This window comes from Ochotona curzoniae, unplaced genomic scaffold, assembly GCF_017591425.1.
Source record: "Ochotona curzoniae isolate NIBS_2020 unplaced genomic scaffold, NIBS_Ocur_1.0 contig_3498, whole genome shotgun sequence".
NCBI lineage: Eukaryota > Metazoa > Chordata > Mammalia > Lagomorpha > Ochotonidae > Ochotona > Ochotona curzoniae.
The window spans coordinates 5,467,897-5,489,968 of NW_024465885.1; the positions used below are offsets into that span (position 1 = coordinate 5,467,897).

Here is a 22,072-nt window from a genome sequence, read left to right on the forward strand (position 1 = left end):
AGGGCCCAGCACAATAGCCTAGCAGCTAGAATCCTCACCTTGAACTCTCCGGGATCCCATATGGGAGCCAGTTCTAACCCAGGCAGCCCCACTTCCCATCCAGCTCTCTGCCTGTGACCTGGGAAAGCAGTCAAGGATGACCCAAAGCCTTGGGTCTCTCTGTACCCGCTTGGGAGACCTGGAAGAGCTCCTGGCTCCTGGCTTTGGATTGGCTCAGCTCCAGTCGTTGTGGCTGCTTGGAGAGTGAACCATCAGATGGAAGATCTTTCTCTCTGTCTCTCCTCCTCTCTGTATATCTGCCTTTCCAATAAAAATAAATAAATCTTTAAAAACAAAATAAAATGTTCAGGAATAAGGAAGTTGCACAGCTGTAATAATTTTCAGTGCTCTCACCAGAAGGCAAACACAGAAGCATGTACACGTTAATTCTGGATCTTGTGTTGCTGCCTTGATTTTCCTATGTGGACTTCTCTGTTCTTTCCTATTTGTACTTAATTTTATCCCTTTAAATTTGTTCCCTTTGTGTTTCCCTTCTCTTCCAATCTTAAGTCTTTCTATTTCTTTCTCACTCCTTCCTGTTTTCCTCCCATCCCCTCCCTTTGGTTGATTACAGCATATGTGGAAGCATATTTTTAAATAATAGGCATATTGAAATGTTCTCATAAATTGAGAAAGACACAGGACATTTGTACTTTCTAAGATTCCATGTATCTTTCCAAATGAGGGGGTAGAAATTTATCAGATTAAGACATCAACGTTCCCTACGATACGGAGTCTGAATCTCAGCTCTACTCTCCGTTCTTGTAAATGCAAACCCTGGGAGGCAGCGGGTGATAACTCAGGTACCTGTCCCCCGGGTGCAAATCCCAGAGGCTGTTCCTGGCTGCTGGCTTCCTTCAGAAGCAGCACAGCAGTTGCAGGATCGCTCTCGCTCGCTCACTCTCTCTCTCTCCCTCCTGCTCCTTAAACAAATAAAAATATTTACAATTACAGAGGAAGAGACAGAACTTCCATTTATTGATTCAATCCCCAAATCGTCTCAGCATGCCAAGATCCCATATGGGCGCCGGTTCTAATCCCAGCAACCCGCTTCCCAACCAGCTCCCTGCTTGTGGCCTAGGAAAGCAGTGAGGATGGCCTGAAGCTTTGGGACCCTGCACCTGCATGCGAGACCTGGAAGAGGCTCCTGGCTCCTGGCTTTGGATCCACACAGCACTGGTCACTGCGGTCTCATGGGGAGTGAATTATCAGATGGAAGATCTTCCTCTCTGTCTCTCCTCCTCTATAGATATTTGACCTTTCAGTAAAAATTAAAAAATAAACCTTAAAAAAAAAGATCACATGAGTCCCTAATGATAAGTATTGTGTGTTTAAGATTTATATGTTTTCACAGAAACTCAGATATACAGAGAGGAGAAGACACAGAGAGGAAGATCGTCGTCCACGGATTCACTCCCCAAGTGACCACAATGGCCAGAGCTGAGTCCATCCAAAGCCAGGAGCCAGGAGCTTCTTCCAGGTCTCCCAAGCAGGTGCAGCATCCCAAGGCTTTGGCCTGTCCTCAACTGCTTTCCCAGAAAACAAGCAGGGAGCTGGATGGGAAATGGGGCTACCGGGATTAGAACTGGTGCCCATATGGGATCCCAGCACGTGCAAGGAAGGTGAGCACTTTTACCCCCAGGCCACCGTGCCAGGTCCTGTTTGCTTGTTTTAAAGTAAAAAAAAAAAAAAAAAAGAAAGAAAGAAAGAAAAATAAAACAAAGAAAGAAAATACCCAAGATCATAATCTCACAAGAGAAGAGGGTTGGTACCAATGTGCCTCCAGGGATCTCCAGACCACGCTATAAATGGGAAATCCACAGACTGTAGTTGAGGCTCTAGTGGAGCTAATGGCCATGTAAACAGCTGAGCACTGGCCAAGCTGTACTGCAGCAGTATCCAGACACTTCTCTGCTGCATTCCTGGAGACCCTGTTGCCATCCATGACTGAACTGGTTCTGGGAGTATACCATACCTGCCATCTCCACCTCTATCTCTAGCTTCCACCACAAATTTGGAGTAGTTGAGAAATACGTCCTTCTCTTATTATGGCTTTATCCCCAGTGAAAGAAAAACTGCTTCAAGAGCCGTAAAAGTAGGTGGTCCACTGGTTCCTTTGAAACTCAGAGTAGGGCCCAGAACAGTAGCCTAGTGGGTAAAGTCCCACCCACTGGGATCCCATATGAGCACCAGTTTGTGTCCCAGCTGCTCCACTTTCCATCTAGCTCTCTGCTGCTGGCCTGGGAAAGCAGCTGATGGCGGCCCAAAGCCTTGGGACCCTGTACCCACATAGAAAACCCAGAAGAGGCTCCTGGCTCCTGACTTCTAATCGGCTGAGCTCTGGCCATTGCAGCCACTTAGGGAGTGAATCTACAGACGGAAGATCTTCCTCTCTGTCTCTCCTTCTCTCTGTATATGACTTTGTAATAAAATAAATAAATAAATCTTTAAAAAAAAGAAAAGAAAAGAAAGGCAGGTTTTTGTTTTTTTTTTAATGCAACGGTTTATTCCCTATCTGCTCCTGAAAGTTGCAATTCTCAGTAGTCACTCTCATTTAAGTCAGGCTTACTGTGGTGTACATGCTTACGCTGCTAGCTAAGGCATAAAGCAATGCTTAACATAAAAACTAGCTGATTTCAGAGCTGGGTAAAATTTAAAGTCACAAGAAAATGTATAACATTTAACAAGAATTAAGGCTTTTGAGGAAAAATGCAAACATGCTACAGAATTAAATTAGCCTGCATTTATACTCTCACTGCTAAATTCATTGGGATGGTTACACATGTATAAAGGCCTCCACTCATCTTTTCTGTTTCTGTGACCATTGCAATGCTAAACCGTAAAGGCCTGCAGGGGGCGCCATTCGCAACAGCCTGTTCCCCAGGAGATGAACCACTGGGCCTCACTCAGCAGTCTTCACGCGGGACTGCATGAAGAGAGGACTGTAAGTAAGGAGATTATTACAAGGGTTTAAGCGAGAAAAAATGAAATCCAAAATACAGATATTAGCTGAAAAGGTGAAAATTAGCACAGAAAAATAGTTCGGAGGCAGACTCAATAGCATTTGATGAACAAACAGAAGGAAGTAGGAATTAGGACGCTGGGAACTGAAGACAAAGTGCCAGACACTACATTTCTAAACTGGTATGTTTTCCATCCTTTACCATAAAATAGGTCATTGTATCTGGTTGAGTTCTTAGGATAGCAAAGACAAAAAAAAAAAAAAAAGCCCGTTGACTAGTCCTGCAGTCTTACTGCCATCTCACTTTCCAGCAAACGAGTTGCTAAGTGGTGTAGCCAACACTGACATGGGCCTCCTCAGTGACTTAGACAAGAACTGCTCCCGGAAGTCCTCAGTGACTCTGGAGTAAAGGTGAGAATCCTGAGGTGCTGCCTGATACAACTCATCTTGACTTCAGAACACTCCTGACTCTATCCTAAGTAACAAATTTGAAAAGAATTAGGGACACGAAGCTGTCACACGGTTGTACAGACTAGAATCTCCAGGAGAGTACCTCAGGGAAACAGCTACAATTGGCTAAGCTGAGGGTGTCAGAGGAAGGTTGGACAATGGGTACCACAAAAGTAGGAGTAAATTCTAGAGTTCTGTCACAGAATGGAGTAAACAAAAGAGCATTATGTACAGCAGACTCTATGTAGACCTGATAGGAGATGATAGGCTTCAAATATTAAAAAAAAATTAAGGAAAATAAATATAAAAGGTCTGCTTTGATCAAAATACTGTGGAGCCCGGTGCAGTAGCCTAGTACCTAAAGTCCTTGCCTTGCATCCACCGGGATTCCATACGGACACCAGTTCAGCTCTGGCCATTTCAGTCACTTGGGGAGTGAACCAGCAGATGAAAGATCTTTCCTTTCTGTCTCTCCTTTTTCCTGTAAATCTGACTTTTGCAATAAAAGTAAATAAAGCTTTAAAAAAGCACCATAATGATTGTCAAAAATACAAAAAGAAAAAAAGCACTATAACAATTACTGAAATATTACACAATGCCCCGTAACTATGTGCAATTATTAAGCTTTAATTTTAAAATAATTTCGTATTATTATCATTTCAAAGACAGACTGACAGAGAGATGGAGAGACATGGAGATAGAGATTTCCCATGGTTCACTCCCCAAATGGTCACAATGACAGGAGCCAGAAGCTCCTTCCAGATCTCCCATGTGGTTGCAGGGAACCAAGGACTTCATCCGTTCTCTTCTGTTTTTCTAGGCCACGGCAGGAAGATGGATCAGAAGTGGAGCAGCCAGGACTTGAACCAGTGACCATTTGGAATGCCAGCACCAAAGCCAGATGTTTAGCCTACTACTCCACAGTGCCAATGCCAAAAAGAGTATTTTTTTAAAGCCTAATTTATTTACTTTGGAAGTTACAGAAAGACAGGGGGAGAAACAGAACAACAAAGGGTGTTCTGTCCCCTGGCTCACTCCCAAATGGCTCTAATGCCAGCAGCTAGAGTTCATGCAGATCTTCCAGGTAGGTGGTAGGGACTCAAACAGTGGAGCCATCTTCAGCTGCTTCTCCCAAGCACTTCACATGAACTGGAACATTAGTGGACAGGCCAGCACATGCATGGGTGCACACATCAGAAGCCAGTGGCATCGCAGGCAGGAGGTCTATGCAACTTCTCTCATTAAAGATAATGGCTAGGCCCAGCATGATAGCATAGTGGTTAACAAGTACTCACCTTGAACCCACCAGGATCCATACGGGTGCCAGGCGCTGGCTCCCACCTTCAGACCAGCATATCTCTGGCTGCTGTGGCCGGTTGAGGACTAAACCAGCAAGTGGAAGATTTTCTGTCCCTCCTTTCTCTGTAACTCTACCTTCCAAATAAGTAAATATATAAATAAAACAGATAAAAAAAAGAAAAGATTACAGAGAGAGATAAGAGACAGGGAGGGAGATCGGCTGCTTCCCTCCCCAGACAGCTGCAACAGCCAAGTGTGAGCCACCTGAGGCTGAGATCCTAAAGCTTCTCTGAGGTCTGACGCTCTGGGCAGCGGCACAAACACTTGGGTCATCACTGCTTTTCCCAAAGTACTAGTACAGAGCTAGGTGAGAAATAAAGCAACTGGAACACAAACCAGAGCCCATATTGAATTCTAGCATCACAGCCATCTGCTTTAGCCACTAGGCCATAATACTGGCCCCCTAAATAGAATTTTTTTTTTAGATTTATTTATTTTTATTAGAAAGGCAGATATATATACAGAGGAGAGACAGAGGAAGATCTTCCGTCTGATGGTTCACTCCCCAAAGTGAGTGCAATTGTCGGTGATTTGCCGATGTGAAGCCAGGAGCCAGGAGACTCTTCAGGGTCCCAAGCCTTTGGGCCATCCTTGACTGATTTCCCAGGTCACAAGCAGGGAGCTGGATGGGAAGTGGAGCTGTCAGGATCAGAACCGGCACCCATATGGAATCCCGGCGAGTTCAAGACAAGTAATTTCAACCACTACACTATCACACCGGGCCCCAAAATAAAATTTTTATGAATTAGATATCAAGTAATAGTGTGCTAGTGAAAATGTCAGTCTTTGGATATGAAAAGATAGGTTCTAATGCACTAGTGTACCTTGATGAAATCATTCTGATTTTGAGCTGTATGGAAATTTTCCATAGGCTTCATTTTATTCCATTAAGACTCCCTTTTTTAAGAAAACACAAAAACAAAGAAAGTCCCAGATCGAATCCATCTTTCAAATCTGTATTCCTTACAGTATTTCATCAGAATCATCTCACACTGACCCAAACTGTGCTGTCCCAAACACCATGTTCTTGGCACATGAGAACAACCCTCTGTGTAGTAGGTGCTAGTCCCATCACTTCCATTTTACGCACAAGGAAAAGGAAAAGGAAAGAAGAAGAACCTTCCTTCCCAGATTGTCTAGCTGACAAAAGCGTTTGGGGTTGAACTGCGGCTTGACTTCGGAGTCTGTGCTCTTAGTATCAACACAAACCAGGAATGGAGAGTAGAACTGGGACCTGAACTCCAGCTCTTTGATACTGAATGTCAACTTCTCAAATGGCATCTTAATCACTGAGCCAAACATCCTGCAGAGAAACCTCTCATTTTCATCATTTTACCAGAACCACCGACATGAAAACAAAAGCAACACCACAAAAGGACGAAATGGGCTGCGTAAGCTGACAGAGCAGAGCTTGAGTCCCATAATCACTGTTTCTAAACAAGAAATCCCTTCCCTTCACATCTCTCCTATAACTTGACATGATTTATTTTAAAAAAAAAAAAATATTTGTTTCATTTCATCTGAAAAAGACACAGACACAGAGAGGTATTTCCCCCTCCACTGGTTCAAGTCTTGAATCCTGACAACACTTGTGGCATGGTTAGGCCAAAGCCAGGAAACGAACTCCAGGCAGGGCTCCCACATGGGGAACAGAGGCCCGAGCAACTTAAGCCACCATAGTTGCTTCCCTAAGTGAGCACTGCTAGCACACGGAAATTAGCAGCACAGTCAGGAGTAGAATACAGGCCCTCCAGTACAATTATACACATCCCAAGCTGCACCTGGACTGCCACACGCGATGCCCGCCCCATTTTTGATTCATTCCTTCATTAATTTAAAAATTTTAAAGGAAAAATTTACAGAGAGAAACAGAGAGCCTACCATATCTTTAAAAAGAGAACCTTGAACTTATCTGGGGGAATCAGTAGATTAAGGACTGTGATATCAAATACGCTAACAACAAAGCTTGATACAACTGTTGTCTTCTATAAAATGAGGTATAATAATGACTGCATTCATATCTCGCTGGGGCCTCCAAAACAAATAATAATGATGACAGCAAATTTTTATTTTAGCAGAGAGACACAGAGAGAGAGAGAAAAGACAGAGCTCCCAGCCTCTGGTCCGTTCTCCAAATGCCCACGATTGCCAGGACCCTGAAGCCAGGAGGCAGGAATCAAACACACACATCTCCGTGTGAATGGCGTGAACTCCACCACCCGCTGCCTCCGCACGTCTGCCTTAGTAGGAAGTTGAAATGAGGAGCTGGAGCACATACAAACTCAGCAGCTCCCAAAATAAGACACAGGAATTTTAACCAAAGTCTGAAGCCTAGAACTTGATATACAACAAATATTCTATAAACTTTAGAAAAGAAAACCCTATTACGGGGACAGATATTTAGCAAGGCAGTCAAGATTTTCAGAATGCTGGACCCGGCGTGGTAGCCTAGCTGCTAAAGTCCTCTCACTGGGATACCATATGAATGCCAGTTCTAATCCCAGTGGCCCTGCTTTCCATCCAGCTTCCTGCTGGTAGCCTGGGAAAGCAGCCGAGAAAGGCCCAGAGTCTTGGGACCCTGCACCCGCATCTAGGAAACCCAGAAGAGGCTCCTGGCTCCTGGCTTCAGATCAGTGCAGTTCATGCCTTTGTGGCCACTTGGGGGAGTGAATCAACAGACAAGAGATCTTCCTCTCTGTCTCTCCTCCTCTTTGTATATCTAACTCTCCAATCAAAATAAATCTTTAAAAAAACAAAAAAAGATTAGCAGAATGTTGAGGTTCACAAGGTATCTTTGCTGTTAATTCCAGCTTCCTGCTACGACTCTTCTTAGGAGAGGACAGGTCACCAGGGCCGAGTTTCTGGCTCCTGGCATCTGGGTAGTGATTCAGTGGGTGGAAAATTTGAATTTTTCTCTCTGCTTTTCAAGTACAGAAATTTCCAAATATAGAAATAAAAAAATGTTTTAAATCACTTATTATTGGTTGTTGGCAAATTTCTAAAAAGTACTAATTATTATTAATACAGAAGGCCACCTCAGTGTTAAACACATTGGGAAACTTGTTTAAGAAGGAAAGATTGGGCCCAGCGGCATAGCCTAGCAGCTAAACTCCTCACCTTGAACGCACCAGGATCCCATATGGGCGCTGGTTCTAATCCCAGCAGCTCCTCTTCCCTTCCAGCTCCCTGCTTGTGGCCTGAGAAAGCAGTCGAGGACAGCCCAAAGCTTTGGGACCTTGCACCCCCGTGGGAGACCTGGAAGAAGTTCCTGGATCCCGCCTTCGGATCGGCATAGCACCAGTGGTTGCGCGCACTTAGGGAGTGAGTCAATGGACGGAAGATCTTCCTCTCTGTCTCTCCTCCTCTCCGTATATCTGACTTTACAAAAAAAAAAAAAGAAGAAGAAGGACCGTAGGACTGGCAATGTTACACACCGTTAGGCATCCACTTGGGAAACCTACAGCCAATAGCAGAGTACCTGCTGGAATTCCTGAAACTGTTTTACAGCCAACTGCCTGCCAATACCTCCTGGAAGAACAGATTGTGGTGCAAATCCTTGCCTTGCCCAGCCCTGGCTGTTACGCTGTTATGTGAGGGGGGGAGGGGCGGGCCTTTGTGTTTGGGGGTTGGGAGAGAAAGAGAAAGAGAGAGAGAGAGAGAGAGCGAGCGCAATCTTCCATTTGGGGACTCATTCTCCAAAAGCTGAGCCGGCCAGAGCCGGTCCGAGCTGAAGCCAGAATTCCGGAGCTCCGTGTGGGTCTCTCACGGGTGGGAGAGGCCTGGGCCATTTTCCACTGCATTACCAGGGAACTGAATGGGAACTGGCATAACTGAGACTTGAACCCACGCTCATTTAGGGTGCTGGCGTCCCATGTGGCGGTCGCTTAGCTGTCCCAACTGACTTTCCTGGAGACTACCATAAAAAAAGCAAAGAAGGAAACGAGACGAGACGTACACGTGGTACAAGAAAACAGCTCGCTTCAGGGCTCTAGGCTGGCCTGGAAACCCTCGCCTTTCCACGGTTCCACGACACACATGGTTCCACGACACACCTCTTCCGAAGCCTCCAAAGCCTGTCCCCCCCTGGAGTTATTCGGGAAAAGTCTTCAGATTCCCAATGCTTGCCACACCTTAGATAACAGTTAAAAGGTCACAGGAAAGGGTCTGGCATAACCTCTGTAATCCAGCCTGCCGTAGCCGCCTCATGCATAAGCAAATGCACTACTTAGCACTCTGCAAAGGCGAGGGGGTTGGGAGCGAGGGTCTGGGAGAAGGAAGCGCACCTAGGGCGACAGGAAGTGGGTGGAGACTCTCGGGCCTCGGACCGTCTTCCAAGTGCAGCCTTGTTTTCGTCCGCTCCATTTCTCTCCCGAGTATGGAGACTGCGAGAGGCAAGGAGGTAAGGCCGCTTTTATTGGGTTGGTTTGTGTGTCTCCCGTCTCTCTCCCCTTCTGACCCTCCATAATCTTTCTTTGGTCCTGAGAACACAGTAAAATTTTCGCCGCATAACTAAAAAAAGAAAGTAGTGCCCTGGACAGGCTTGTACCCTACACTATTGGGGGAGGCAAATAAGAAATGAGGTTCCACGCGGGAATTTGGAGAGATACCTTAGCTTGTGGCAAGAATATGCGGCTAAAGGCAGGTGGTGAGCGGCGCGGAGGGGAGAAGGGCCCTGAAACCAGGGCGTCGCGGCCGACGTCGAGGTCCTCTCCCCGGGGTCTGCAGACCTGCGCGACGTGACCCGGAAGACCTCGCTGGGCCGGAAGTGAGGGAGGCGCGGAGCCCCGCGGCGGAACAGCTCCCAGCCGCGTCCCGCGACCAGGTGGTTTTTTTTTTTTTTTTTTTTTTTAGCCCATTTCATTTTAAGACTTATGCGAGGCCCCGAAGTGAGTACTTCTTGTGAAGGAAATGCAAATGTGAAACTTGAATACGATTGTGGAAGTGGTATAGAGATGCAAAACTACCACGCAAGTGTTAATTTGTCCAGTACTCCCACTTTGAGGGTGATGGAAGGGAACATAGGTTTGGTAGCAAATTTATCCAGGCATTAGGCTTTTTCCCTGCTACGACTCGATAATAATGATATTCTCTTGCTCCTGTAACGTGCTCTTCAGCTGCCAGTCGTCTATGAGGTAACCTCTAGCAGCTGAAAGATAAGTAGTGGTTGTAAGATTGTTTGGAAAGATTAAATAAATGACTGTAAGAACCATGTGGAGCGACACGCTGGAGCCGTGAATCTTCATATGAAACCATTGTATTCCCACTGCTACTTTGTTATTTTAATTCAGTTAACCAATGTGGACTAAATGTCTTTTGAATATACCTTTGTATTTACGATCGGATGGACTCAGTGGCATTGGTCCAATTACACAAGCAAATATAAATTGTTACTGATAAGTGGTGAGGATGAGGTGATCTCGATTAGGTTTAATTCATAAAATGTAACAATACCTGCTAGGACTAGAAAGGGCCTTGATGAAATAATACTTAAAGTGACACTGAAAAAGGAGTTAGGAAGGTAAATAGAAATGGGGCTGAGGGCTGTCACTTCTGGTCACACTGATAATTAAGCATGAATCCTGAAAGCATGGGAAACAGCTGCATGACATGGGCAGGGCAGGAGATAAGCTGATAGATTTTGCTCAATTGTTTATTGTCTCTGAGAACAATAAGCTGCTGAAGGGATGTTGGGTTTTCCAAAGCGTAACTCTAGCTTCTGTTTGGAAAAATTACTTATTGGGAGACAGTCAAGAATGAAGGAATGAGAAGAAAGCCCCCTCCGTACCTAAATGCTGAATGTAGACAGTGAAGGTGGAACTGGAGTTAGATAAGAGTTCTGTTGAGACAAGTGGGGTGTGAACCGGTTGCTATACATAAAAAGAAACTGCTGATTAGTTCCTGTGTCCCCAGAAACCCCCCACAGGAGGCTCAAAGGAAGAATGTGCATTCGCTCAGCCAAGTACATCTTCAAGAACAACAGAAAAGGAAGGGAAAAAACGAAAGAGATCAAAGAAAGATGACAATGGTAAGGGGTTTACAAACCCTCAGGTCCCATTTCCTGAAACCTGAAGGTATTTTCTGAGTGCATGCAAAAGTCCAGGAAGAAATGCAATGTATAGCTTGCGCCCTGCACACCTGAGATTTCCTTTGAAATCTGCCCTCCATTGCACTCTTGAAATCCTTTCGGTCACTTGTGTTTTAACTCGTCTTTTCCCAGGTTCAGATTCCCTTATGTATTTGGTTCTGATAATCATTCTACTTCTGCTTGCTGCTTGCAGCTAAGGAGCTCAGTGTGCAATGATTTGAGGACAGTTTGAAAGCTGTTTTTATTGAAGGATTGGGGACCAGCATGTTGGCTCAATGGCTAGATCCTACCCTACAAGCGTTGGGGTCCCAGCAGGTGCCAGTCCACATCCCAGCTGCTCCACTTCCCCTCCCAGCTCTCCTCCCTGCCTGTGGCCTGGAAAAGCAGTAGAAGATACCCCAAAGGCTTGGGATCCTACACCTGCTTTTGGACACCAGGATAAACTCCCGGTTCCTGGTGTGGGATCAGCTCAGCTCCAGCTGTGGCAGCCGTTTGGGGAGTGAGATGAAAGTGTTTTCCTCTGTCTCCTTCTGTCCATTAATCTGATCAGAATTTCTCATAAAAATTAATAAATCCTTTTTTTAAAAAGAAAGAACGATTGTTTGAAAGGCACAGTTACGGGGGGGGGGGGGGAGAGAAATCTTCAATCTTCCATCTCTAATGGCCTCAAATGGCCACAATGGCTGGGGCTGGAACAGACCAAAACAAGGCATCTGGAACTCCATCCTATCTCCCACATGGGTGGGACACAAGTAGTTTGGAAGTAGGGAGAATTATCTTAAGATTTGTTTATGTATTGGAAAGTCAGATTTACAGAGAGTAGGAAAGACAGAGAGGAAAGATCTTCCATCCTCTGGTTCACTCCCCAAGCATCCACAGTAGCCGGAGCTGAGCCAATGAGGGGCTTCTTCCAGGTCTCTTCCACATAGGTGCAGAGTCCCAAGGCTTTGGGCTATCTTTGACTGCTTTCCCAGGCCACAAGAATGGAGCTGGATGGGAAGTGGAGTTGCTGGGATTAGAACCACTGCCTATGTAGGAATCCCGGGCGTTCAAGGTGAAGACTTTAGCCACAAGGCTACTGTGCCAGGTCCAGTCCCCTCGTGAAGTGCAACAACACCAGGGTGTTTGCTCAGCCGAGATGGCTGGCAGAATTATGATTGTTCAAGATTGTATGGCATTCTCAGATAATTGTTTTGGTCTGTAATAAGAGGACAAGGCACTAATACATTTATGAACTCAGTGTAATACATAAGTCTTTACCCTGGAATGGAATTGCAAAGTACAGCACAGCCACTTGGGTTGTCTGGGTTGGAACGTCCAGAGAGAAATGCAAGCTTTAGCACATGGGATGCTTTAGAACATCCAAGATTTTAAGTTTTATCCTATCTGGCCTTTGGCAAGTAACTTAACTTTAGAAGAAAAAAACATCACAACTAAAACTATCATAGCCAAATAAAAGCTACTGCTGATTTCTTTTTTCTGTTTTTCTCAGTTGCCTCCCATAAGGAAAAGGCAGAGCGTAGTGAAAACCCAAAACCTCGGAAGAAGATACCAATTCCTCCGATACCTACGACTCTGCCGCCCATTGACCTGGTTCACAGAGACATTTTGCGGGCCTGGGGTCAAGAGCTGAGGATAAGCACTAAAGGGCCGGTGAGTCTCTAAGCTTGTGAAACTGTGGCAACTGGGGAAAGCATAGGAACCTTACTTTCTTTACTAACTCAGTATTCTCTTTTAGAAAATAGATCTATATAGGCGAGTCTGTGAATATGCTTTCCCACACCAGAAGGTGAGTACCGTGCTTTTTTTTTTTTTTTTTTTTTGAGAGCATTGACAGTGAAAGGCTCGGTTCTTATCTCTTATGAATTTCATCATCAAAGAGTCAGAAAAACTACCTGATCCTTTCCTTCCCACTCCATTCCTAGTTGTAATGTTCCCCTGTATCTGTTTTCACCAGCGCTGCAACATGATGAAAGCTGAAAATTTAAAAATTGAGTGTCTTTGTTGTGTAAAACAGTTGTGCACTGTGGAATAACCAGATCAAGCTAATTTTTCTGGTGATTACCTATGGATCTAAGCAAGTTTCAAAAATCTAGTACATCGTCATTGACTGTGATCACATCTTCCCACCCACAAGGACATAACTTGTGACAGCGTTTTATTCTCTGTTATCTTTATTCTTTAGACCTATTTACAGGAAATTCCCACAACAGCAAAGGAGGTCAAGATCAAAACACCATCACAAATAAAAGCAAAGATGGAAAAAGAGGAACTGTCCCTGGAAAATGGTACAACAGTGTACCCTGCTGGGACTGAGGCCCTGGAAGCGGCTCCTCCCCTCCTGGAAGGCGTGCCTGTGCCCCTGGAGGACGTGAACACAGTTGAAGTGACAACTTCTGCCCCAGAAGCGGTGCTGGCCTCTTGGGCCAGAATTGTTGCTAATTCTGGGAAGAGGAAAGCAGTAGAAACACTTCCAGAGGCTTCTGGTAAGCCCAAGACAGAATAACCTCCCAGGCAACACTGAGGGTGCTGGTTGGGAGACCACACTGAAAAACATGGCTTTATGTTATCAGCCACATATGAAGAGGGTGACTGTCTGTTTGGCTTCATTTCTTTCCCTTCCTTAGATGATTTAAAAGTAATGGCAGGCCCCAGCGCAATAGCCTAGTGCCTAAGTCACTGCCGTGCATGCTCTGGGATCCCATTTGGGCACCAGTTAGTGTCCTGGCTGCTCCTCTTCCCTTCTAGCTTCCTGCTTGTGACCTGGGGAGAAAGCAATAGAAGGATAACCTTGGGACTCCAGCTGCATGGGAGATCTGGATGAAGGTCCTGGTTTCTGGCTTATGCTCAGCTCAGTTCTGGCTGTTGCAGCAACTTGGGGAGTAAACCAGTTGATGGAAGATCTTTCTCTGTATATCTGCCTTTCCAATAAAAGTAAATACATAAGGGCAGAATCTAAAATGCCTGAAATCAGAGGCCTAAGTTTTCACCCTATATTTTATAGTTTCTGCTACATAAGTAACATTAACAAGCTCTTTAAAACAGGTTTGCTCACCAAAAACTAGATTGGTAAAAGCAGCACGAATCTTACTGTTTTGAAGACATTTATTTTAAAGGCGAAAAGATATTTCATCCACTCAATGGTTCACTCCCAATGGCTGCATCTCCTAGAGCTGGTCCAAACCTGAGCTGAGCACTCATCCAGGGCTCCCATGTGGATGGAAGGGGCTCAAATATTGAGACCATTCTCAACTGCTTCACTCAAGCTTTAGTAAGGAACTGGCTCACAGCAGGGCAGCAAGGATTCAACCTGACACTTTGATAGAGCGTGCTGGCATTGCACACTGGAGCCTAACCCATTGCACGGCAGTGCTGGCTCCACATGCATTGCACAGTGAGACCTGTAGGAGATACAATGAAAGTGTCTATAAAGTGTTTGAGCCAGTTCATTCAGCTGTCATTTGCCCACCTGCACTAAGCCTCTTGGAACCAGATTTTTTTTTTGTTTGTTTGCTTTATTTTTTTTTTTCTTTTAAAGTTTGAGAGGACCTCCCTTCCCCAGGAATATGGGAAAGAAGTGAAGTTGGGATTCCCGAGTCCAGTTCTTGCAACTGCCACTTTAAACAACCTAATAAAATCCATAGTGACAGTCCATGATGCAGTCTTGAATCTGAACAGGTGGACCTGATGTGTTCAAGCTTACCTCCTTTTTTTTCTCCCCAGGTGAGAGGTGGTGTGTAGTCCACGGGAGAAGTCTCCCTGCAAGCAAGCGTGGCTGGGTTCAGCTGCAGTTTCACGCAGGACAAGCCTGGGTACCTGAGAAGAGAAAAGGAAGAGTGAATGCACTCTTCTTGCTTCCTTCCTGCAATTTCCCACCCTCACACTTGGAGGACAATTTGCTTTGTCCTGAGTGTGTTCACAGGTAATTGTTTATTTTCTTTACATGCTAAAAGTGAACACCTGGCTTTTCCTTGTGAGAGAAAAAGCATGAGTTAACATTGATTTGCTATATATTTCAAGATTCAGTATGTTATGCCAAAACTGAAGGAGGGAAGAGGGAATTGGACAGGGAGGGAAGGTGAGAAGGAGAATTTGAGGAAAATTATTTCTCACCTGGAAATGCTTATCGCCTGGGCAAAGAGCAGTTATGTGTTAAGTGAATGCTATGCCTGAAAATGTAAGATTCCAGAAGAAGACATTATGTTATTATAGTTGATGTACACGTTATATAATACTGCACTAAATACTGTGTACTGCTTATATTCCTACCAAAGAAGTATGTTTTATTCCAGCAGCCCTAATACTTAGGTTGTTTTTATTACTTCTGCATATAAATTTATATATAAAGCACACATTTATTTATTTATTTGAAAACAGAATTAGAAAAAGAGATCCTCCATCTGCTGTGTCACTTCCCAAATGACCCCAGCAGCCAAGGCTGGGCCAGGACAAAGCCAGGAGCCAGCATCTTTTTCTGGGATTGTCATGTGAACGAAGGAGCCCAAACGCCTGAGCTATCCTTCACTACTTTCTCAGGCCCATTATTAGTAAGCTAGATGGACAGTGGAACAGCCAGAACTTGAACCAGTGCAACTCTACTCACTACGCCACAGCACTGGCTCATGTTAAATTTTACAGAGAACTCACTGAAGAAGTTAATACAGTGTTTTAATGAAAAAAATGTACATAAGAAATTTGAAGTTAGGTAAAGATTTAATTATGTTTGTTGGAAAGGCAGCTTTACAGAGAGAAAGATTTATTTATTATTTAGAAGGCAGATTTAGGGCCCGGCACAATAGCGTAGCGGTTAAAGTCCTATCCTTGAAAGTGCTGGGATTCCATATGGGCGCTGGTTCTAATCCCCGTGGCCCCGCTTCCCATCCAGCTCCCTGCTTGTGGCCTAGGAAAGCAGTAGAGGATGGCCCAGAGTATTGGGACCCAGAAGAGGCTCCTGGCTTCGGATTGGCTCAGCTCTGGCTATTGTGTCCACCTGGGGAGTGAACCATCGGATGGAAGACCTTCTTCTCTGTCTCTTTTCCTCTCTGTATATCTGCCTTTCCAATAAAAATAAATAAATCTTAGATTAAAAAATAAAGAAGGCAGATTTACAGGAAAGAAGAGAGACAAAGATTTTTTTCATCCAAAGCCAAAGCTTAGAGCCAGGACTTCCTCTCGGTGTTATGTGGGTGGCAGGCATAGGGCCAAGCATTTTAACAACCTTCCACTGCTTTACGAGCTCATTAGAAGGGAACTCAATTGAAAGCAGGAAGCTGGCGTTATAGTCACATACAGTGGCTTAAAGCAGAGAGGAGAGAGATAAAGAGCTTCCATCCTGTGGTTCACTCCCCAACTGGCCACAGCAGCCAGAGCTAAGAGGATCCAAATCAGGAGCCAGGAGCTTCTTCTGGGTTTCCCACACGGGTGCAGGATCCCAAGGCTTTAGGCTGTCCTCAACTTCTTTCCCAGGCCACAGGCAGGGAGCTGGATGAGAAGCAAAACCACTAGGACACAAACTGGCATCCATATGGGATCCCGGTGCGTGCAAGGCAAGAACTTTAGCCACTAGGCAACTGTGCTGGGCCCTGTTATTGTTTTAAAGATTTGTTTATTTTACTTAAAGGTTATAGTTACAGAAAGAGAGGAAGAGACAAATTTTCCATACTCTGGTTCACTTCCAAAGTGGTCAGTCTCTAGAGATGGTCTGGCTTTTGCTGATGGCCAGCTTCCTCTGGATTTCCCACGTGTGTGCAGAGGCCATTTCAGGGAGCTGAGATGGAAAATGGAGCTGCCAGGACCCAAACCAGCACTCATGGGGTGCTAGCACTGTGTGTGGAAGTTTAGCGTGCTATGCCACCATGCCCACTCCATTTATAGTACAGAGGATAATAAACTAGGTTTTGTGGTCTGACCTAGGAGAGATACCAAATGGAGAGAGTATAAAAGCAGACTCCCTCTGAAGAGGGCTGGTTTCAGGATTACTGCACACTAGAGGTTCAGGGCAACTGAAAGAGAATCGAACCCAGGAGCCAGGATGGGGGAAAGACTCCCTCCATCAGCCCATGGAGAAAGAGGCAGGCCCGTACATCCTGGCAGTTCCCCTCTCCCCACGAGGGGACTACGTGTGTCTGTGCCTGTGCTCCCTCCGTTCTGGCTGCCTGGCTCCTTCTGCTGCAGTTCTTTTCACAGTTTCACACCAAGCATGTTGAATAGAACTGAGTTCACTTTGAATAGCCACTAGATAAAAAGATCCATTTGGGAGCCTAGTGGCTAAAAGTCCTTGGCTCGAATTCATCAGGATCCCATATGGGTGCCAGTTCTAACCCCAACAGGCCTGCTTCCCCTCCAGCTCCCTGCTTGTGGCCTGCGAAAGCAGTTGAGGACAGGCCAAAGCCTTGGGACCCTGCACCTGCGTGGGAGCCTTCTGGCTTTGGATCCACTCAGCTCTGGCTGTTGGCAGCCACTTGGGGAGTGAATCAATAGATGGAAGATCTTTCTATCTCTTCTCTCCATATATCTGATTTTCAATTTGTTAAAAAAAAAAAAAAAAAAACACGCACAGATCCATGTAGGCCCCTGCCTGTAAAGTTCAAGGGCTTGATTTTACTGGTCATTCTTCATATTTGTGATGTTGTGAACAACTCATCCGGTGTACTGTGGAACACAAGAACTTACTCTGGGCACTGCGTCGTGGCCTACTGGCTAAAGTCCTTGCCTTTAACACACCGGGATCCCATAGGGATGCCGGTTCTAGTCCCAGCAGCTCCACTTCCCATCCAGCTCCCTGCTTGTAGCCTGGGAAAGCAGTCGAGGACGGCCTGATGCTTTGGGATCCTGCACCCGTGTGGGAGACCTGGAAGAAGTTCCTGACTCCTGGCTTCGGATCGGCACAGCACTGGCCATTGAGGTCACTTGGGGAGTGAATCAGCGGACAGAAGATCTTCCTTTCTGTCTCTCCTCTCTGTATATCTGACTTTGTAATAAAAATAAATAAATCTTAAAAAGAAAAATAAAACTTATTCTATCAAAGCCATGGGTTTCTTTCACAAATGCAACTAGATCATTATTCTTAGTCTTCATCTTTTTAAAAGCAGATATTTTGTTTTCTTTCTAGGAATAAGATCTTATCAAGAAGCCTTCAATGGGATTAAAATATTGAGATTTAAAGGACACAGATTTCTACCTCCTTCTCTGGCATCATCTGCTTTCTTGAGGAGTAAGGAGTCCCAGAAATCATAACTGCTGTTGATGTAATTCCAAGGCCCATCTGCCCCACACACTCGCCTCACCTCACCAGAGCTGCTCTTCAGCTTCCAGCAGACGCATCACTACAAGCAACTTTTGAAAGGCACCCTTAGAGCCTCCACAGCCCTTAACGGGGCCTCTCCGAGTCCAGTACGATGCCTGTGACTGCCCGGACATCATCCTAAACCTCCCACTGTCATGGGAAGCCAAAACTGTGCCCTCTTATGTCTGCACTCCAAGCCTAGCAGACAGTTCACAGCTGAAGCAGTGCACCCTGCCCACTCAGCATGTAGTCCTTGGAAAGGCCGAATCTGTGTCCTCTGCCGCATTCTCCACTCAGAACTTCTGTTACATGGAACATTATTCAACTGCTTTTTCCCTTATAGGACAATCTGGGCTTGTAATTTTTGTTTTTTGGCAGGATTGTTTTTTTTCTCCTGCATCCCTTTCACCCTTTTTTCTGTGACCCTTTTAAAAAGTGAAATAGTGCCTGGTGACATTGGAAGGCCGGAAGAGCTGGGAGAAACCCGAGTCAGGACAAGGACCGAAATCTGTTTCTAGCTCCCATGTGCCAAGTTCCCATTGCACACAGGTACGATGAGAGTAAGCACTGTCTTGGTCCACTTAAGCCATTGCATAAACCCCAAGAGTATTATGAAGCTGTTGAGTCATCAGGCCAGCTATGACCTCGCTGCTGAGGGGGAGCCTAGGAAAGATCTTCACTCTGATTTCCCATCTGAGTGTTGACGTCACAGCCACACAGATGCATCTGGCCTCATAATCGTGTAGTAAGAACCATGTGTGAAGTACATAGGAAATGACAGTGATCTGGACACAACTTAAAATTGCTCTTCTTTCCAAAAAGCAATGGAAGACTCCATGAGGAGATGCTAAAGTAAATGAGCTAAAGCTAGAGGTTGGGCCAGACGTCATTGGTACAAGCAAATAGACCTGTAAAAAGGGTAACAATGAACTGGAATCAAAAGTGGATGTCGCTGCATCTCCTGGGGAAGGAAAAGGGGACATTTTTAAAATCCAGTTCATTATACTGGAGGTAATTCACTTTAAAAATGCTCTGAATACATTTCTATATTTTAACTACCAAGAAACCCCTTCTTTGTAAACCCTCAAGCAAAAGTTGAAATTTGGCCATATCTGTCTTAATTCTACACTTAGTACCACCAGAAATGGTAAGAATTGAGATTTGTTCCAGGTATGATGCCATGGAGAGCTTAGTATCACTAATTGTGTGAGCTTGACCACAAGGAAGGGAAAGGTCCTGATCACACTAATTGTCTATGATCATTAAATAATGTAAGGCAAAAATGAGAGAGAAAAAAGCTCTTGCATCCACAGGTTCACCCCCCAAATGACCACAGCAGTCATGGTTAGGCCATAGTGCAGCCAAGAATCCCATCCTGGTTTTCCAAATGAGTGGTAGGATTCCAAGCAGCGAGAGCATCTTTTGCTGCCTACCCAGATATAATAGCAAAAAGCTGAGTCCGAAGCAGGACAGGTAGGACATAAACCAGCGTTTTGGTATAGGATTCCAGAATGACAAGCCGAGGTTTAACTTGGCCATACCGTAACGCCTCCCCCTTCCATAGTAAGGTTGGACTTAAGATTGTGTTTGTGATATTGGGGAAATTTGGATGTGGATTTTCTTTAATTTTTTTTTGAAAGATTTATTTATTATTGGAAAGGGAGATTTACAGAGAGGTGGATTATTAGCAATGTAAAAGTTCTATAGTCTGAATATTTTTTATATGTAAGACTATGTATATAATAAGTAACATTTCCTCCCCAAAAATTATTTAGATACAGGAAAAGTACATTTGTACTAACTTTCCGGTTTGAAAAGTAAAAACTTCTAAGCATTTACTTTTTGTATGTGAAAAGATCTACTTTGAAGCAAGGAATGCTCTTTTCTCCCTCTTGGACATTCTTTACTTTCAAATCTTTAAAATCCTGTGTTTGGCATTGTTAAGCCTAGTTGTTCTACAATAGATGCTTGTATAATCAGTGAAAATTTACAGTGAAGTATAAAAGCATGGGAAATAATTCACATGAATCAGAACAATAAAGTTTTTATTTCCAAAGACTGGTTTGCTTATTTTTAGGGCAGACTGACACAAAGACAGATGTTCCACCTGCTCGTTCATGTCCCCAAATGGTCTTCGCAGCTGGGCTGGGTCAAGCAGAAATCAGGAGCCAGGCTCTGTAACTGGGTCCTTGTGGCTAACCTGAGCACTGGGCGGTGATCTGTCCTCCCTGGCTCATTGTAGGGAGCGGCTAAGGAAACAGTAGCCCAGTCTGGAGCTACAGTCCATTATAGACTGTATATCGCAAGTCGTAGCTTAATCGGCTTGCCATAACGCCTGTCCTTGAATTATATATATATATATATATATCTACTCAATGTCTAGGTACTGTTAAGTCACAGAAAGATGCTCTCACTTGTATGTATTACCTGGAATTCCCTATTCTGTTCCCTCTAGGGCTGTTGGAGGAATCCTCAATATATCCAAATAGCAACAACCCAATATCATAAAGTATGAAAACTTTTGTTTAATGTATGGACAATTGGAGGATTTGAATTACTGTCAAACAATGGTAAAGCATTTTTACTTCTAGTATAAAAAAATGGGCAAGATATATGAATGAAAATTGACATCTTTATTTGTTACTTATATAAAGATTTATTTATTTATTGGAAAGTCAGATATACAGAGAGGAGGAGAGACAGAGGAAGATCTTCCATCCGATGATTCACTCCCCAAGTGAGCGCAACGACTGAAGCTATGCCGATCCAAAGCCAGGATCCAGGAACTTCTTCCGGATATTCCACGCGGGTGCAGGGTCCCAAAGCTTTGGGCCATCCTCGACTGCTTTCCCAGACCACAAGCAGGAAGCTGGGTGGGAAGTGGAGCTGCTGGGATTAGGACCGGCGCCCATATGGGATCCTGGTGCGTTCAAGGTGAGAACTTTAGCCACTAGGCCACGCCACTGGGCCCTTTGTTTGTTATGTATAGCCTTTACCTATACTTCCAGCTGAAGTACGGTCTTTTGTTTATTGAACACTATTTCATGGACCATTACACTTTTGACTGTAGTGTAATTAAAAAGAGCTTTTCCTCAAAAGTAAAGGGAAAGGGCCCTGAGCAGTAGCCTAGCAGCTGAAGTCCTCATCTTGTTCGCGCCAGGATCCCGGCAGCCCTGCTTTCTCTCCAGCTCCCTGCTTGTGGCCTGGAAATGCAGTCAAGGACAGGCCAAAGCCTTGGGACCCTGCACCTGTGTGGGAGACCTAGAGAAGTTCCTGGCTCCTGGCTTTGGATTGGCTCAGCTCTGGCTGTTGGTGGCCACTTGGGGAGTGAATCATTGGAGAAAGATCTCTGTTTCTCCTCTCTGTATATCTGACTTCGCAATAAAAATGAATAAATCTTAAAAGGAAGCGAAAAAGAATGATAAACACAAACAATCTGAATAGGCTGAACTTACGAAGCCCATTGAATAGGTGTAAAGGGAAGCCATGAAAGTGCGGAGTGAACTGTGTACAGTGGAACTCTACCATACATTTAGGTCTCTAGGGAATTCATTTTAAAGCTTGAATAATGTGTGTCTCCCCATCCTCATCGACTTTTGTAATGTAAAAGCCAAAGTTGGCAGCAACCATCACTATTTCAGTTGTTAATTTCTTATCTGAAAGATAAGAAAACTCCTAAAATTGCAGTATTATTGAGATATAAAAGCATAGAGCTCTAGGAGGAAAAGAACATTGCAGGGAGACGCTTTACATCTGGAAGACTTCTCATTATGGGAATTAACTTGGGTTATTGTCTCGGGCTTTTGGCTACGAGACGACTGGAGTGACGTGGAGGTGTCCAATAGCTTCAGAAGATGCTAATTCTCTCATTTGAACCAATCACCAAATGCAA

The 22,072-nt window shown here is 44.7% G+C and overlaps 1 protein-coding gene across 1 annotated transcript; it reads left to right on the forward strand.

Annotated features, from left to right (window-relative positions):
- The first annotated feature begins 9,185 nt into the window (after nt 1–9,185).
- On the forward strand, nt 9,186–18,043 carry DPPA4 (developmental pluripotency associated 4). The gene is made up of 8 exons (XM_040980914.1): nt 9,186–9,209; nt 9,453–9,632; nt 10,721–10,835; nt 12,388–12,548; nt 12,634–12,684; nt 13,093–13,381; nt 14,619–14,817; nt 18,007–18,043. The coding sequence occupies exons 1-8, from the start codon at nt 9,186–9,188 to the stop codon at nt 18,041–18,043; spliced, it is 1,056 nt and encodes a 351-aa protein (XP_040836848.1).
- Nucleotides 18,044–22,072: the final 4,029 nt, after the last annotated feature.

What these genes read in the sequence shown, in the direction of transcription:
- DPPA4 (XM_040980914.1), top strand. Translation starts at nt 9,186, where the DNA reads ATGGAGACTGCGAGAGGCAAGGAG. An exon ending in CAGCCGCGTCCCGCGACCAG is followed by an intron (nt 9,633 to 10,720) that starts GTGGTTTTTTTT and finishes CTGTGTCCCCAG; the next exon opens with AAACCCCCCACAGGAGGCTC. An exon ending in ATGCTTTCCCACACCAGAAG is followed by an intron (nt 12,685 to 13,092) that starts GTGAGTACCGTG and finishes ACCTATTTACAG; the next exon opens with GAAATTCCCACAACAGCAAA.